The sequence below is a fragment of the Phoca vitulina genome, unplaced genomic scaffold, assembly GCF_004348235.1.
Source record: "Phoca vitulina isolate PV1807 unplaced genomic scaffold, GSC_HSeal_1.0 scaffold7, whole genome shotgun sequence".
Classification (NCBI taxonomy): domain Eukaryota; kingdom Metazoa; phylum Chordata; class Mammalia; order Carnivora; family Phocidae; genus Phoca; species Phoca vitulina.
In genome coordinates, this window is record NW_022589710.1 from 56,634,488 (window position 1) to 56,650,856 (window position 16,369).

Here is a 16,369-nt window from a genome sequence, read left to right on the forward strand (position 1 = left end):
AAAAAAAAAAGAAACATATAGAACATTCTAATGTAATAGGCATTCCAAAGAAAATAACAGTGAGACTATATATGAGAAATTTTGATTTAAGATGTGGAACTGTATAAAATTTCTGGCCAGAAGAGACTCCATTTCCAAACTCCATTTTCCTTTCCAACAGATGAACTCTTGACCTGGGCCAGAAGTGGCAAGAGTCTTACAGGCAATTTTCATAACATTTCAACAGAACAACTGGCATTCAGACCATATGAGGATAGTAAAGTTAATTAATACATTCCAGGGACAATTTTGTTTGTGATAGCACCAATAAAATAATCAATGAGAGAGTTATCAGAAATGGCTCAACTAATTTGGTCAGCCCCAAATTAGCAGTGTTTTCTTTTCTCTTCTTTATCTACTTCATGGAATTACCTCTTCCTTCTTTGCCATAAAAACTCCTTGCCCTCCCCACCGGAGCAGGACACTTTTTTGGTTACTCCAGAATCTGTGCTCCCTGAGTTGCAATTATGACACCCCAAATAAAGGTCTTTGTTCTTTTTTAGGTTTGCCTCCTTTTCTCATCTGACAATGAAAAAAAAAAAAAAGCTACATTTCTTTAAGTCCTAAAAGCCTAACATGATGCAGTTGTTTTTATAATGATTACCATAATTCCACAAATAATGAATTTCAAAATAGGAAAATTCGACACAAGTCTTCAGACAAAGGAAATTTGTGGTTCACAAGGAATTACCTATGCTTTAATCAGGAATTTAAATATGATTAAGCTTTTGCTTGAATTTTATGTCACAACTAGCAAACAAATATCTGTACTGTAAAAAACAGTGTTCCTACTACTAATTTCCATGGAACCATAAGGGAATCATTTACTAATAACTTTAAGATAAAAAGATTTTCAAGTCATACAGACCTTGATATAATTGATGTCAAATGACCTCTCATTCCAAATCTGCAAAATAGAAAGTCAAACAGTCTGAATTGAAAGTTAAAGGTCAGAAAGTAGACATTCCCATTAAGATGCCACTGTTCTCATCATCTTTCATATCATCTAAAAAGCAATGTTTCTTACTTTATGAAATGTCCTGTTCTTAAATTTAGAGTTATTTAGAAGACAACATAACTTTTTAAAATTAAAATATTATCTTTTAAAACCTTGAATATTTGGCGGGTATTTTTAGTCACTTATTCCAGTGATTTCTTTTTTTTTTTAATTTTATTTTTATTTATTTTAGAGAAAGAGAGGGCAAGCAGAGGAAGAGGGGGAGGGAGAGAATCTCAAGCAGACTCCCCGCTGAGCATGGAGCCTGATATGGGGCTCAATCCCAGGACCCTGAGATCACGACGTGAGCTGAAATCAAGAGTCGGATGCTTAACTGACTGAGCCACCCAGGCGCCCCATTCCACGGATTTCTAAAACTGGAATATCCATTCAATCATTCAACAAACATTGACAATGTAATGTGTGCCAGAACTCTATTAGGCACTGGAGACCTAGCAGACATGGGGAGTGTTGTAATAATTCTTACAAGATCTTACCAGCACACCTAAAGCCAAGTATTAATAAGTACACTGTAGAAGTAATTTTTTTTAGCCCACATGATGTGCTGCATTACAAAGGCAAATTCTTAATGAGGATAGATAAGAGGAAGATGCACAGCTCTCATTGGTTTAGAATCAGGGGGGATGAGGTTTTAGAATTGAAAGAGAATTTCCATGACATTTATTTTGCAGCTAAGAAAACTGTTAATAACTGAGATGGCCTAGAGTCTAGGCACTATAATTCATTTTACTCTTGTGATACAGGAAAGTACTTCTTACCAAAGAAGCTCCTCACCAAAGCCTGTGAGTTTAAAAGAGATGTGAATTACCCGTTCTTTACCAGAAACATTTTCTAAGTGTGACTTCACCATAATAAAATGCTATTTAGATCCAAACCTACATTTAGTTTCACTACAGGTTAAAAATACCCTGACATTTGAAAGTTCTCAAATACAAACTAATTTTCAATTATAATTTGGAGAAAGATAACAAAAAACAAGTATATTCTTGCTTCTGGCTCCCTACAGCCCTTGGCCCATCCTCATGTCCTCTCTCCTCCTGTGATATTACAGTTTATCTGTCCCAGTTTCTATGTCTCTCACTAACTTCCTTAAGGGCTTATTCATCTTGGTATCCCTAGAACATAACAGTCACAGTGCCTGCAACATAGTAGGAGCTCAATACTTGCTTGCCAATTGCATGAACACTTTTAAAATCAGTTTTGACAGATGGCATATTAATAAGCAAACATGTACAGAGACCACCATGTGTATGTGCGAGGCTCTGTGAGGTACGATGCCTTCGGCCTGCCAACAGACCAATTGGAAAGACATTATTTTTACATTTTTTCAGTCATTAAAAGGTGTTAAATAACAGTTTAAGATAAGGGTAGGTAGATTTTAGCCAGCCTGCCAAATCCAGCCCACCCACCATTTGTATTTTTTATAACCTGAGAGCTAGAAATGGTTTTTACAGTTTTAAACGGTTACATTTTAAATGGCTATATAATTACCTACATAATATCCTTAATACTGCCTTTTGACCCACAAAACCTAAAATATTTACTCTCTGACACACTAAGAAAAAGTTTGCCAACCCCTGGTTTAGGACAATAGAAGATTCACAGAGCAAAATGAGATTAATCATTAAACTGTCTGGTAAATATAGTATTCTTACATGACTAGAGAAACTAGGGAAAGCTTTTAAGGAGAATGTGAGCTGGGTGATACCAAAATCAAAATTAAAAAAAAAAAGAAAAAAAAAGGTAGTTCAGAGAAGGTATTATACACTTAGTTTTCAAAAGGGGTTAGAATTTAGATGGGCAAAGAGGAGGAATAAAAGGTCACGTGTAGTTAATTTGTTATCAGATGCCAATAGAACAAATCAGTCTCATGACACAAAATGGTTAGTCAACAAAATGCCACAGAATCAAATTACTTTAAGAAATTACAAATAAATGTCCAAAAGTTAATCAAGTTTTAAATATATTACTAACCCCAATATAATCAATATCCAAATCATGATAATGCTTGGCGCCCACAATCCAGGTCATGACATAATAGGCAGTCAGCTGAAGATTCACATAAGGCCAGTTGAAACCTTTTCCCAGCCATCCAGGGAACGACCACGGCAAGGCTGCAGAAAGGAAAAGGTAAAGGTGGAGTGGGTATACCCATGCTGGCACCATTAGAAACAAGGCGAAAGAAGCCAAGAAGAACACAGGCTAAGCAAAAAGCCAATACAGATCTTCCTAAAGATTATATACTGTGCACAAATTCTCAAAATCCCTTCCAGTTTATGAACTCAGCAACTACTTACTGATCCCTAGAATCAGCTTCCATAATTCCAAATGCTCTTTCAAGAAAAAGAAATAAAAACACTCTTTCAAAGATCCTAACCAATAGAAAGAAATGTAACATACAATTTAACTTAACATGCCCACCACCTGCTATAGGGATATTTAATATTCAATTTCTTTCCTCTGAAGTCAAATCAAAGAATTCTGAAAGGCTTATGCCTAATCATTCCTACAGGTTAAGTATAATACAAATTCCTCATTCACTAGTACAACTTCTTAAAACTTAAGGTTCCTTAAAATACTAATTAGTCAGATAATCAAATTCAGCAAAACTAGTTTGTCATCATATCAGTATAAATGCCAACGACTCAAGAGGAAAATATTTCTTTGTGGTATGATTTAGATCAAATAACCCACATCCTTCCAGCACCTTAATTACTGGTTTCAAGTAAGAAAATTAGAATAGTAGAGAAGCACTAATTACAATTCTAAATCCTAATTCTGTTATTAATATATCAAAATAAGCTCAACAGTTAAGTTCCTCAACTGTTAATATATATCACCAATCTAGTTCACCACTGAAAAAAATCAAAATGAACAAAAGAACAAAATGTTTATTTTTCTAAGCTCAGGAGGAATGCCTCATTGTGTATCCCATAAGAAATGTGACATTAAAATACTGGAACATTTTAGAACAATGAAATGCCAAATACATTCTAAAGGCCCAGCATGTGTAAGTCTTTGTTAGAACATGGTTCAGCGTGCCAGATTTTCTACATTTAAATGAGAACTGACCTTGAAAGCAGCCCAATGGGTGAGTATGCGCTGAAGTCAATGATGCTTTTTCTTTTTTTTACTGCTCCAAACATTTCTGGAATCTCTTGCAAAAGACCATTTTGAAAGAACACACTAACTCCTCATTTTTTTTAATTTAGAAAAACTTACGCTTGTCCTTTAATTTGATTGTTGAAAATGATTTTTAAAATAACCTGAAATCAAGCCTATAAAATGGATCTCACTGGTCTCACACAGGCTGGATGTGGAAGCCTGTTTCAAAATACCAAATTCATCTCAAATGATGACTTGCATCACGGGGTATGTTTGCAATATCTTACAGGTCTCTGCATCGCTATATGGGAACTGTAAAATGAATACAGTAGTCCTATTTGAGAAATCCAATGATCCTGCTGCTAGAACGTAAGCTCCACAAGGGTGGGAAGCGGGGGCTGGATTGCTCGGTATCTCCAATGCCTAGAACAGTGACCACCACGTTGCTGAGGTTCAAAACAAACTTTTATGTGTACCTCTTTTAGAAATGGGGTCTACTACTGCATGTAATGCATAATTTTACAAATAGTTGGTATATACTACTGCACCTAATATATAATTTTCTAGAGAGTATTGTTGCCCTTTTACAAATTTTGGTAAGAAATTTTGTTGAAGATAAGAGTTTAGCAATCACAAAAACAACCAGAATGGAATTAGGTTTTATACCTGATTTTACCATTTACTAATTACCTGGCCTTAAGTCAGTGGCATAACCTAAGTCTCTACTGCTTCTGTAAAATGGGAAGAGTAATGCCTCACTGCAGAGGTATTACATATAAAGAGCAGAAATAATATCTAAGGGCAAAGAAAGGATCAAGCCTGGCACATGCTTTGCTGCTAGTAGGATAATGGTAGTATCAACATGATTAGTATTTCAGTATTAATAGTGACTCCACATACAGAATTCAGAATTTGAAAGTTAAACAGACTGCAAAAGCATGGCAAACTTCACTTCTTACCCATGAGTATAATATTAGGGTTCCGCTTCTTAGCTTCCTTCATTAACCACCACTCATATCCTCGGAAATAATTCTCATCTAACGCATAGTGCATGTGGGAGGGCTCGGTACCATCTGCATGGGAGAGAGCAAAAGAGAAAGGAAACCACTTCAGGGTGTTTAATGGTGTTTCATAGGGCCACTCTCCCGTATACATACACACATTTCAGAGAAGACATTTTCTGGTTCCAATCCTAATGTGGGACAAATAAGAATGATCTTATATAACTTGAGGATGGATGATCAAAGCGTATTATTTCATGTTTTTTCATTACTCTAAGTATCATAAAGGTCTTAAAAAACAAAACCACATCTTTCTATTATAAGCAGCGTTGAGAGAAGTGTTATCAATTCACGTAATTGAAAAGTCCTAGGACTACATTCTCCCAGGCTTTGGTCTGGTCTTTCTGGGGTTTTCAAAACCCCACATTCAACACATGAGTTCAGATCACCTCAACTTCTGGCTTCTCAATCCTAGATGCGAATCTCCGGGCTCCTAAGCCCCATTCTCATACCCCAGGCCTTGAGCCTATAACATGCCCTGTTACACCAAGACAACAGAGCTTTGAGAGAAAAAAGGAAAGAGTATACATCTGCATACCGCTCTATAAGAAAATTCTATCCTAACCTCCATGGTGTGACAAGGTAGGTAGCTGCTATCAGTCCTCATATGTTACCACATTTCACAAACATCTGCCCATGTTAAGAAGGGCCTCACAAGGAGAGGGGTCTTGCCCTTTTCTTCTTAAAGATAAACATCGGATTCACAAGAACTACCCACTCCTGTATCTCTACCTCTAATTTCACTTCAGCAAATGTAGATGGCCAACCATTACCAATTCTGCATAAAAGGAGTGGACAATAAAATACATGTCCTATTATGGTAGCTTGGAGGAAGTTTGTGTTACAGAGGTTTCTTTTGTTTTTGATTTTCATTCTTTTTTCTTTCAATATTAATTAGACACTAATATGACCACACAGACATATCTCTTTAACAAAAATTACTCCCAAGTCACCAACAGGAACACGCGTATACAGACGATACTATAAAGTTCACTATGATGGAATCTGGCCTGTAAATAATAAGCTGCATTATCACTGAGAGAATTTTCTTCTTCCTGTACATTAATTGACTACATGGACTACACAAAGCCAATCAAAAGGGTGATAATGAAGATTGAAAATTTAATGGTTAAAAATAATTTTGTTTTTAAAAGAGAAAAAAGCTGTACCTCTAAAATACTGATGACTTATATGTTTGCCACATGATTTTATTTAAAGCTATTAACATTATAACATTTTACATGTTTTCCACATTAAGAGTTTTATTTTTTGAACTTCTCAATAAAAATTTCAAACTGTCTCTATGCTCTTAGTGAATATAGTTTTTTTAAAAACTGTGGGTTTGTTTACTACTGATTAATCCAACTATATAAGCAATCTAAAGTCCAAATGCTATTTTTATGAGAAAAAATGAGTATTTTGATATATTTTTAATAGAATAAAAAAGGAACAATAAGAAATAATCTATAAGCAATAATCAACATCAAAAATGTTCATATCACTTATATTCTGATTCACAGCCCCTAAGTTTAAGTATAGACTAAAATGTTGAAGGAAATCAATCCCATTTCCCAAATCTCCTACCTGTTGTCTGCCCATCACCACCTATTTCGACTTTTAGAATATGCAAAGAGGCACCGAAGTTTGGCTGGGGAAGGAAGTAGGAGTATTAACACTGTGATTCACTGCATGAAGGGCAAAGCACATTAAGACAATTACAGATGAGAAAACCAATTTCAAATAAATAGCAACTTATTCCAAAAGCAATTTGCCATTCTTATTTAAAGCTAAAATTGTGAAGGCGATCAATTCTACCGCTAAAATTCACCATAGCTTCAAAAAAACCACAGATGCCATTAAGTAATTATTTTCTCATTACCTTAAAGAGATAATCCAATATTTGAGAACGATAGGGCTCTGGATAATTTACTAGAAGTCGGGAGGTTGCCTAAAAAAAAAAAGTTCAAAAGTATGAATAAATCAAATCCAATCACGAACATGTTTTCATAGTGCTGATGCACGCCACCCGGCAGGCCCATGTGGAAAGTCATTTCCCAGGTTATTTGTTTACCTACCTATATTTTACCTATCTTTGGGCAAATAGGGCTGTTGTTTATCCAATAGCTAAAATTCAGGTTTTAAGCCACAGCAGTTTTCTCTTCTACTGAAATGAGGGTTGGCTGGGAGGTAAGCTAACAAAGTCTATTGATGAGCACCATGATTACAGACTTGTCTTGGGGACCTTAACTCAGAGAGTGGTTATTAGAAGAAATGAAACTTATGTTCTCTATCTTAAGACCATTTGTCAACTACAACATTGGGGGGCCAGGATGGAAAGGATAAATATCAGGTAATTTTCTCCTTCAACATCTTGCAAGAAATTATTACAAGCAGCAATGCTGAAAGGAATCACTACTCCCCCCCTTCTTTACTAGAGATTTATAAGTGCTGTTACTATTAGGAATGACCATACAATGATCCCCAGGCCAAACTGTACTAAGGAAACCTCACACAAGACTGGCATCAGAATGCATGGAAAGAGAGAGGTAGAGGGTGCAGAGACCAACACTTGATCACAACTAACCCATGGCCGATGACTGCTTCAACAAAGAAATCACAAAACCAACAGTGGACCAATAATGTATCTTCTGGGGAGCAATATACACAAGGGGAATAAAAGAAATAGGTTTTAACATGAAACAGTGGCATGCCCCTAGGCTTGGAAGCCAGACAGGCCTTAGGTTCAAAAAACTGACACCAAGGGCAAGATACTTGACTTTTATGGGGCTCAGTGTTCTGTTTCATACTCTCATTTATGCTTCCACTGACGTTCTAGTAGCACGCTTATATCTATCTCCCTCATACCCACAGTCTTCCCAGCCCCTGCCACTGAGACACAGACCCATGGAGCTACCCTCTCATCCCTTCAAGTTCAACACATCACCAATCAAACGTGGCACTTTTTCCTAAGTCTGTTCTTTCTCCTTTACTTGTTATCTTAGTAAAGGACAACATCTGCCTAAACCATAAATTTAGGGTTACCCTTTCACCAATTCCCATCCATCTTTAGTCATCAAGACCTCCTTAGTATCTCTCAAATCCATCCCCTCACTTCAACCCTACTTCCTTCATCCAGGCCCCCCTCAATCGTTAGAATAGCCTAAATGGTCTCAGGGCCTCCCGTCTGCCTCCCTATATTCTATTCTCCACACTACTTGCCACATTAATCTTCCCAAAACACAACCATGAAAGTACTCTGTTTAAACCTGCCAAGACCTCCCCTCTGCCAAGAGCTTTCAGGATAAAGTTCAAATTGCTCAAATCTCTTTAACTATTTGGATCCTAACTCTGACACTTTACCCAGTACCACTCTCGCGCCTTCTATCTTGATATATCTAACTACTTTTTCTATTTCTTCTGTCTGGAATGCATTCCACGCCCTTGTTTGGCCAACTTCAATGCATCCTCTTCAGGGAAGGACCCCTTCCTCTCCGCCCACTGGTTTGATGTAGGTAGTAGTAGTTTGATGTAGTCCTGTGGACTCCTCTGGCTTCGGGTCTACATCTCTACTGTAACTCTTCTAACCCTGCACCCTCCTCATTGCCATACTTCTCTGACTCACCTCTGAGTTCCTTGAGGACAGGGACTATGTCTTACTCAAGTTCATGTCCCCATTTATTCTCTTATTTAGTAAATATTTAATATCTTTTATGGTATTGTTTGTTCCACTGGCACAGGCAACATAATATAGGACGCTTTGAGTCAGAAGGAGCCTACATCCTGATTGCAACATTTACAAGCTATGTGACCAAGGGCAATCTGTTGTAAAGCAGGTTATCTTACTCCTTAGAACTCCTTCAGCTGTTCTAAGGCTAAAATAAGATGTATGTAAAGGACATAGCGCAGTAACTGGCACACAGTAAGCTCTCAATAAATGACAGGCATTATACAAATTGTTTTTAAAAACACAGTCACTGTTCTCGAAGAGCTTACAGACTGGCGGAGGCTCAAATATTAAAGTAGGCACTCCTTAAGTGAATGAACACTGTATATACACAATAACCCATCCTTGATCAAAGGGAAACAATTCTTTTGACCCTGAATTATGTCATTAGAACAGTGTGTTTGGCTGTTTGGGGGTTATTTTGCGTCTATGCAATCCTATCCTTAACACAGAAAGTGCCAACTTTAAGCAAACACACCACATCACCATGCTATTGCAAGCCTATGTCATTCTCAGTACAAAAGCATTAGTCAATGGCAATAGTTCCGAGTAGTATAGCCAAATGTTGAAATGCACCATCAAGGAATAACAAATTACAGTCACATTCCCTGGAAAAGGCCTGGGGCTGTTTCCAACCAGCCCAGGAAGAAGCCTTAGCACAAGAGGGGACACACAGTAAGTTATCAATAAATGGCAGATATTTTATACCCAAATACATTTTTCATGTAACTTCCTCCCTCCTAATCAATGGAACAGGATGATATTAACCAAAATAATCATGTGCCAGATGCCACCCTAAGCACTTTACATCTAACCTCATGATGCTCCCACCAGGTTTCAAGGTCTCCCCAGAAAAGAAACTGAGACACTGGGAGGTTAAGTAACCTGTCCGTGGCTGGACAGTGAATGGCAGGGCCCAGAATGGACCCCTGACAATCTGCTCTTAAACCCACATTCTTAACTACTGCCCCATACTGCCTTCCCTATCAGACTGGAAGACCAAGTGAGACCTGCTATAAACTGTGCCACGTACCAGGGACTCCACATAGAAATCTAAAGTGATGGGCAAAGGTAGTGTTGCAACCATTTTCCTTCGATTAATATTAAGCTTCTAAGATGAGACACGCACTATACACAGGGACACTATCGTATAGATAAGAGTATCCTACTCTGAGTTATGCAATATTCTCATTTTAATACTCTTAAACTGAGTTAATAAATATAAATAACGAAGACTTCCATTTTTCAGCAAGCTCAAATACTGGATTTAATGCCACAAGTAAAGATACTAGGACAAATGGGTCCTCATTTCATGAAATATTGGCTATTGTAGGTTTAAACCACAAAAATGAAAAGAAGAATGACTGTAGTAAAAAACACACACATTGACCCATTAGTCCAGGTGACTCTGAAATATGCTCCAGCACCTATGAGGAAGGTTGCAACATCAGAAAATAAAAACATAAAAATCAAGAAGAATAAGTTGGGTTAAGGAAAAGGTTTGTCTGTCCCCACTCCAACACCCCCCTACCCCCCCCCACATACACACACACACAAAGTTGGAGAGATCAGCTAAAGACCAGGTCATCCATTCTAGTGTAAGCCACAATGATTGGGGTTTTTCTTTTTGTAATGCAAATGTCTGACTTAAGCTTTGATTGCCAAGGCATCCACTTTTCAACAATAATTATGTTTTATGGTATGTGTACTTAAAACGTTACCCAAATCTTTTTGGTAACTTGAAACCTTAGAGTTTCGCCAAGTTCAATGATGGAAATTCATTAAATATATAGATCATTGCTAAATATTAAATATTGAAACATTACTGAACCACAGGTTTATCTACTTTTGGTTTCCTGTAACAGAGAAGCTAGATGTCTGGATCTGTTGGTAAACATGTCCTGTGCTATATTGAAAAACTTACTATGCACGTATTGCATGGAGCACTGGGTGTTATACACAAACAATTAATCATGGAACACTACATCAAAAGCTAATGATGTAATTATGGTGATTAACATAACATAATAAAAATTAATTAATTAATTTAAAGAGGCATATGCCTCTAGAAATTATGAAATGTATTCATAAATTTGTCAATATACAGAATGCTAGTGAACAGCTCACTAGTGAACAACTAGTGAGTGCTAGTGAACAACTGCTTACTCACTAGTTTTCACTAGAAATTAAGGTTTCTAAGAGTCAAGAATTCTAACAATATATGTAATTAAAAGTACAAGAAATAAGAGAAACAACCTAGGCAAGGGAAACAGGATGTAGTTTAGCTATGGTATAAGGTATGGATATGCATTTTTGTTAAGGCAAATGAAAGTAATTTTGTCCTAAAGTAGACAAACTAAATGGATATAGAAAGTAGGAGAAAGAAAGAAAAAAAGAGAGGGAGTGGGAATTTTATCTTGTGTAGACAAGCTGGCTAAAAATGAAGTAATTTATTGTATTTCTTAAATAAGCTTTAATAAATAGTGTACTTCTAAAAACTAAAGCTTAATTTTATTTTATCTGCTAAAAGGATAGTTTTCTTGGATTACTGGTCTGTTCTTGATAAGACTGTGCAAGGTTTTTATTTACCTTTTAAGTAATCTGCCTAGGAAATAAAGATTCTGTATTTTACCAAAATAACTTCCAGTATCTCAAGTTGTCTTTTATCATGTCTTTGATTACTTCAGAAAACAAGTCCTCTCTATTTAAAGAGCTAAAGATCTTTTTTTTTTTTTTTTTTTAATAAACTATGTAGCTTTCTGTATTTGCCTATGAAGTCTTTAGCTGTAATTTTGGTGAAAGTTTTTTAAATGGATAACTAGTATTTCAGAGCAATCTATGATCCAGTGTAATCAAGGGTTTCAAAATCTTTTGATATTTCTGACAAATTTCCCAGAATCAAATTCTAAATGAAGCCTTTTTAAACCTTGAACTAACTTTGGGATTTTCCATGGGATCCCTGGAACATCTCAAATGATTTGTTCCTTCTCCTTATTAAAAGAGAGATGTTAAACTAATTAGGCTTATTTGATATGTTAAACTACATGGAAAGCATTATCAAATAAGTAATGAGAAACCCTCTTTAGATTAAATTTGTATGGATATGTGTGGCTGATATAAATGTTCCAGAAATCATATGAAATTCCTAGACATCTGCTATGTCCTGATATGATGCTGTCACTTATAATTCTAGTTATTATCGTAAAATGTTATATGTCACAGAAATAACCAAAGTTCCTTGCCAACTGCATTGAAATGAACTCCCATAGGTATTTAACGTGGCTATTTTTAAGCCTTTAAGTGTTCCCAGCAGCCTTACCAGGTGAATAATGGAGACCACTTATTGTGAGGCCCAAAAATATCAGGATATTTGGGGGACCTTGAGAAGAGAGGCATTCACTCAAATCTACAGGTATTATAGGTGAAGTATGAGGGCAAGTCCTTGGCTTGACTACCCAGCCCTGAGAGACTTTTAGAGTCCAATCTGAGATTCCTTATGAAAAAAAAATCCAGCAAAGCACACTTAGAAAAGCCTGGGTGGCTCAGTCATTAAGCGTCTACCTTCAGCTCAGGTCATGATCCCAGGGTCCTGTGATCGAGCCCCGCATCAGGTTTCCTGCTCAGTGGGGAGTCTGCTTCTCCCTCTCCCACTCCCCCTGCTTGTGTTCCCTCTCTCACTGTTTCTCTCTCTGTCAAATAAATAAATAAAATCTTTAAAAAAAAAAAAAAAGAAAGAAAAGCCTATTTGATCAGAACTACTTCATGAGATGGCCAAAGATGTTTAAGTATTTCACAGTATTACCCAAATCTTTGAACACATTCCTGAGTCCTAGGATCACTGACCTGGTTTCATGTCCCTTTAAGCTTGGGACAATGGCTACGGACTAGATTGCAGACTACTGTCTGTATAATTATTATAGAAGTGCTATATAGTCCTACTTAGATGTGTACTTTCTGGGTTACAACATGCCCTATCCCTGACTTTTAACCTATCAGGTATCCAGGGTCACCACTGACGAATGCCTCAGCATCAAGCTGGACTGTAGTATAAACCCTGACAGTTTTTTTTTCTTTTTTGTAATGCAAGTGCCTGAGGGTATCCTCTTCAAAGCGGCATCCACTTCAAAGATGGCTGTTTCAAAGAATCACACTGCCGATCTAGATAAAGAGCCAGGCTCCCCCAGCTGGGACCCCAGCCTTCTTTGTTTTAAAGACCTTGGTTGATTTCAGTAACTGACCACAGAGGCTGCTTGATTTTTCTCTTCCTGCACTTTAAACACCCCCTCTTAAGTTTTAAATTCACCAATGAGTGAGCCCGCAATAAAAGCAGGACAGAACACTCAAGTTCCAGTGCTCTCTCTCTCTCTTCCCCTCTCCTCCCCCGGCCCCCCACAACCTTACTGAGTGGTCCCAAGTGTGCCATGTGCTTGCCAGGATCTGTGAATAATAAACCTTTTTTTTTAAGTTTCTTGATGGTTATTGCTGAGAACATCTTATAATCATAATAAGAACCATAAGGGCCAGTCCAGCCACAACACCGGCTATCAGTAGGCTGAGATCAGCACAAAACATCCATTCAGCAAGCAAGCAGTCAAGCTAGTTCTGAAATGCATCTGAATATACAAGCTCCATCTGACTCAACCCAACAAACAACCCATTTAAGAGTTAGGCCTTAACATCAAATAAAATTAACTCTAGTTGTGATTTGGGGTAAAATGGAAGGGAATAACACAAAGACAGGAAAAAGGTTACAGAGGGCATGTGATAGAAGCAAGTAAATTTTGTTAGAGCCAAGAAGAATCATGCTACTAAACCAAGCTCCCAGGCCTAGAGGCCACATGACAGCATGACCAGGAAATTCAGACAATTACCAGCTGTGCCCATACAATTTTACACAAAGCTGGAATGGCCCTCCTGTCTCCCTTCACGTAAATCTTAAGGGATGTCCAGGAAAATGAACTCATTCATCCCAACTGTCACAGCCAAGAGAGGACTAAGGCATGCCAGTTAAATGCAGTTAGTATTCTGGATGGGATCCTGGAACAGAAAATGGGCATTAGGTAACTACTAAGGAAATATGAAGTATGGATTTTCATAAGTTATCAGTACTGATTGCGACAAATGTACCATACCAATGTAGGATACTGATAACAGAAAAATGGCTGCAGGGTGTATGAGAACTCTGTATTCTCTTGGAAACTCTTCTGTATATCTAAAACTATTCTAAAATTAAGTTTACTTAAAAGAAAAAGGTCTCTCACTACTCAGTATGAGAATCAATTGGTGTACTTGGTAAAATGCAGATTCTCAGGCCCCAATCCAGAACTACAGTCAGAATGGGGAGTGCACTTAAACAAGCATACCAGGTGATTCTTACACACCCTAAAGGTGGCGAACCACCTTGGATGTTGATCCAATGTTTCCCCCTCCCTGTACACAAAAATAGCCACCAAAGAGTCACAGAGGCACTGACCTTTCCGGTGGGCAACTCACCCCACCTTGGGCCTTGATGACTCCCAAGAAACACAGCCCCCCAACAGTAAACAACCTAGACTACCAGTTAATACTAGCATAGCCTGCCATTAAAAACAAACAAACAACTAAAAAAAAAACAAAAACAGTCCCAGCCTGAACTCTTACCTTCCTACAGAGGCCTTGAGGCACCTGTCGCACCTCCAAACAAAACGTATTGTGCACTGGCCCCTCTGAAGTTAGCCAATCGCACCCTACACTTGTGGTCCAGGGCTTCCGACTCCCCGACCCTCAGTGGGGCATCCCCTTGGGAAGAGAGATGCTCCCCGGCTCCCTGACCATTTCTGGAGCGACCCTCAGGAATGCCCTCTCTGCGGCAAAGAGAGCCCAGGCTCCGTCGCCCGGGATGAGAGTACGAGCCCCAGCCTTGTCACTATCTACACCTGTCACTTATTCGGTGGACCTCCGCATCCTCCTCTTTTAAAACTAATTGCCTCTATATGTTCATCTAAACGAGCAAGAGCCGCTTCCAACCCTGTAGGAGCACAGACCCCCGGCCCAGAAGCGCCCGCCGCGAGCAGAGTCGGGACCGGCGAGCGTCGAAACGCGGGGCTGCGTCGCGGGGGCTTGTGGGGCGCCCCCCTGGCCACGCCCGCGCATCCCACCGCCCGCTGCTCACCCCGCCGCCGCTGATCGCGCCGATGCCATCGAACTCCCGGCCCAGCCCGTCGGAGTCGTCCAGCACGTACGCGCCGCCGGGCACCAGCAGCGCGCACAGCAGTAGGGGCACCGCGGTGCGGCCCGCCGAACCTGCGGCGGCCGTCATGGCTTTCACTCGGCGTTGCCGGGAAGCCTGGAGTAGGCGCTCGGCCATTGTGTGGGTCACATGATTCCCGCGCCCAGGGAGGCGGGTCCGGCCGCCGCCATGATGGGGAAGGGCAGAAGGCCGCTGACGCCGAAGCCGCCATCTTGAGTGAGGGCGACAGGTCACCTACGCAGCCGCAGTAGTGTTGTGGAGTAGCCGAGCGAGCCTTTTCTGGTTGTGACCTTGTTGGGGTGGGGCCTTCAAGTGTACTCAGTTCCCTGCTTCTCTTCCGGCCTCATCTGCTGGAGCACGTTAGCGCAGGGGATGTCCAAGACCGCCTAGGGAACTCACCGTCTGAGGACGCATCTACCACGTGTGGGTCTGTGGCAAAGCAAGAAAAAATACCCGACTCGCAGCCCCTAACTAGGTCCCAGTTCAGGTGTGGCCCTGCTTGAGTCACTTAGTTTTCTGAGCCTGAGTTTCCTTTTGTGTACGATGAAACAAGAGCAACCACAAAGTTACTAATAAAGTCTGATGTCTCTAGAAAATGGCTCTACTTTTAGAAATCTGAATCCAGCCCTCAAATTCAAGGGCAGAGGCCAAGTCTTTATCCTCTTTGTACTTCCTAAATGCAGTGTCCAAACCACAGTAGGTACTCAATATGTATTAGTTGAACTGAACTTAAAAAAAAAAAAATCACTGTGAAAATGGTGCCTCAAATTACTGGGGTAAGTATGGAATTTTAAAACATACGGAGACATCTGGATAAGTATGTGGGGAACATGTGATTAAATGAAATACAGGATAATAGGCCCTCAGTAAATATGAGCTGAATGCATTACACACTTGGCAAACGTTAGCTGTCAAGGTTCTCCATTCTGGTAACCACTATGGGTATTTAGCTTTCAGCTTCATCAATTACCCTACGTTGCCAGTTGACGTGGTTCCAGGCAGATAACCCTAAATTGGTAGGGAAGTTGTGTCATGGGATTTTGCCACGTTCAGCGTCAATCTGAGATTTCTGATTTTCTTGGTATCAGAGAAAATTGAAGAGACTGTGTAGCTGCCGAGAAAGCATTTCTGATCCCATAATCTCCCTTTGTAAACCCATGGAATTGGTTTTCAGTGTCTTCACAAGCCCTGGA

General features: G+C 39.2%; 1 protein-coding gene across 7 annotated transcripts in view; it reads right to left on the reverse strand.

The window, feature by feature from the left end:
* The window catches only part of GALC (galactosylceramidase), a 60,521-nt gene extending 45,198 nt beyond the window's left edge, over positions 1-15,323 (reverse strand). For 5 of the 7 annotated variants that reach the window (XR_004299590.1, XR_004299589.1, XR_004299588.1 and 2 more), the window contains exons 1-6: positions 15,099-15,323; positions 7,103-7,171; positions 6,808-6,871; positions 5,122-5,235; positions 3,032-3,171; positions 908-946 (exon numbers count right to left, since the gene is read on the reverse strand). Coding sequence is in view for 3 of the 7 variants with exons in the window: in XM_032405717.1 (XP_032261608.1) it covers positions 908-946; positions 3,032-3,171; positions 5,122-5,235; positions 6,808-6,871; positions 7,103-7,171; positions 15,099-15,293 (621 nt within the window). In the remaining 4 variants the exon portion in view is untranslated. The remainder of the gene's footprint in view (positions 1-907; positions 947-3,031; positions 3,172-5,121; positions 5,236-6,807; positions 6,872-7,102; positions 7,172-15,098) is intronic. The other 2 variants (XM_032405718.1, XM_032405719.1) reach the window with 2 other exon arrangements.
* Between the last annotated feature and the right edge of the window lie 1,046 nt (positions 15,324-16,369).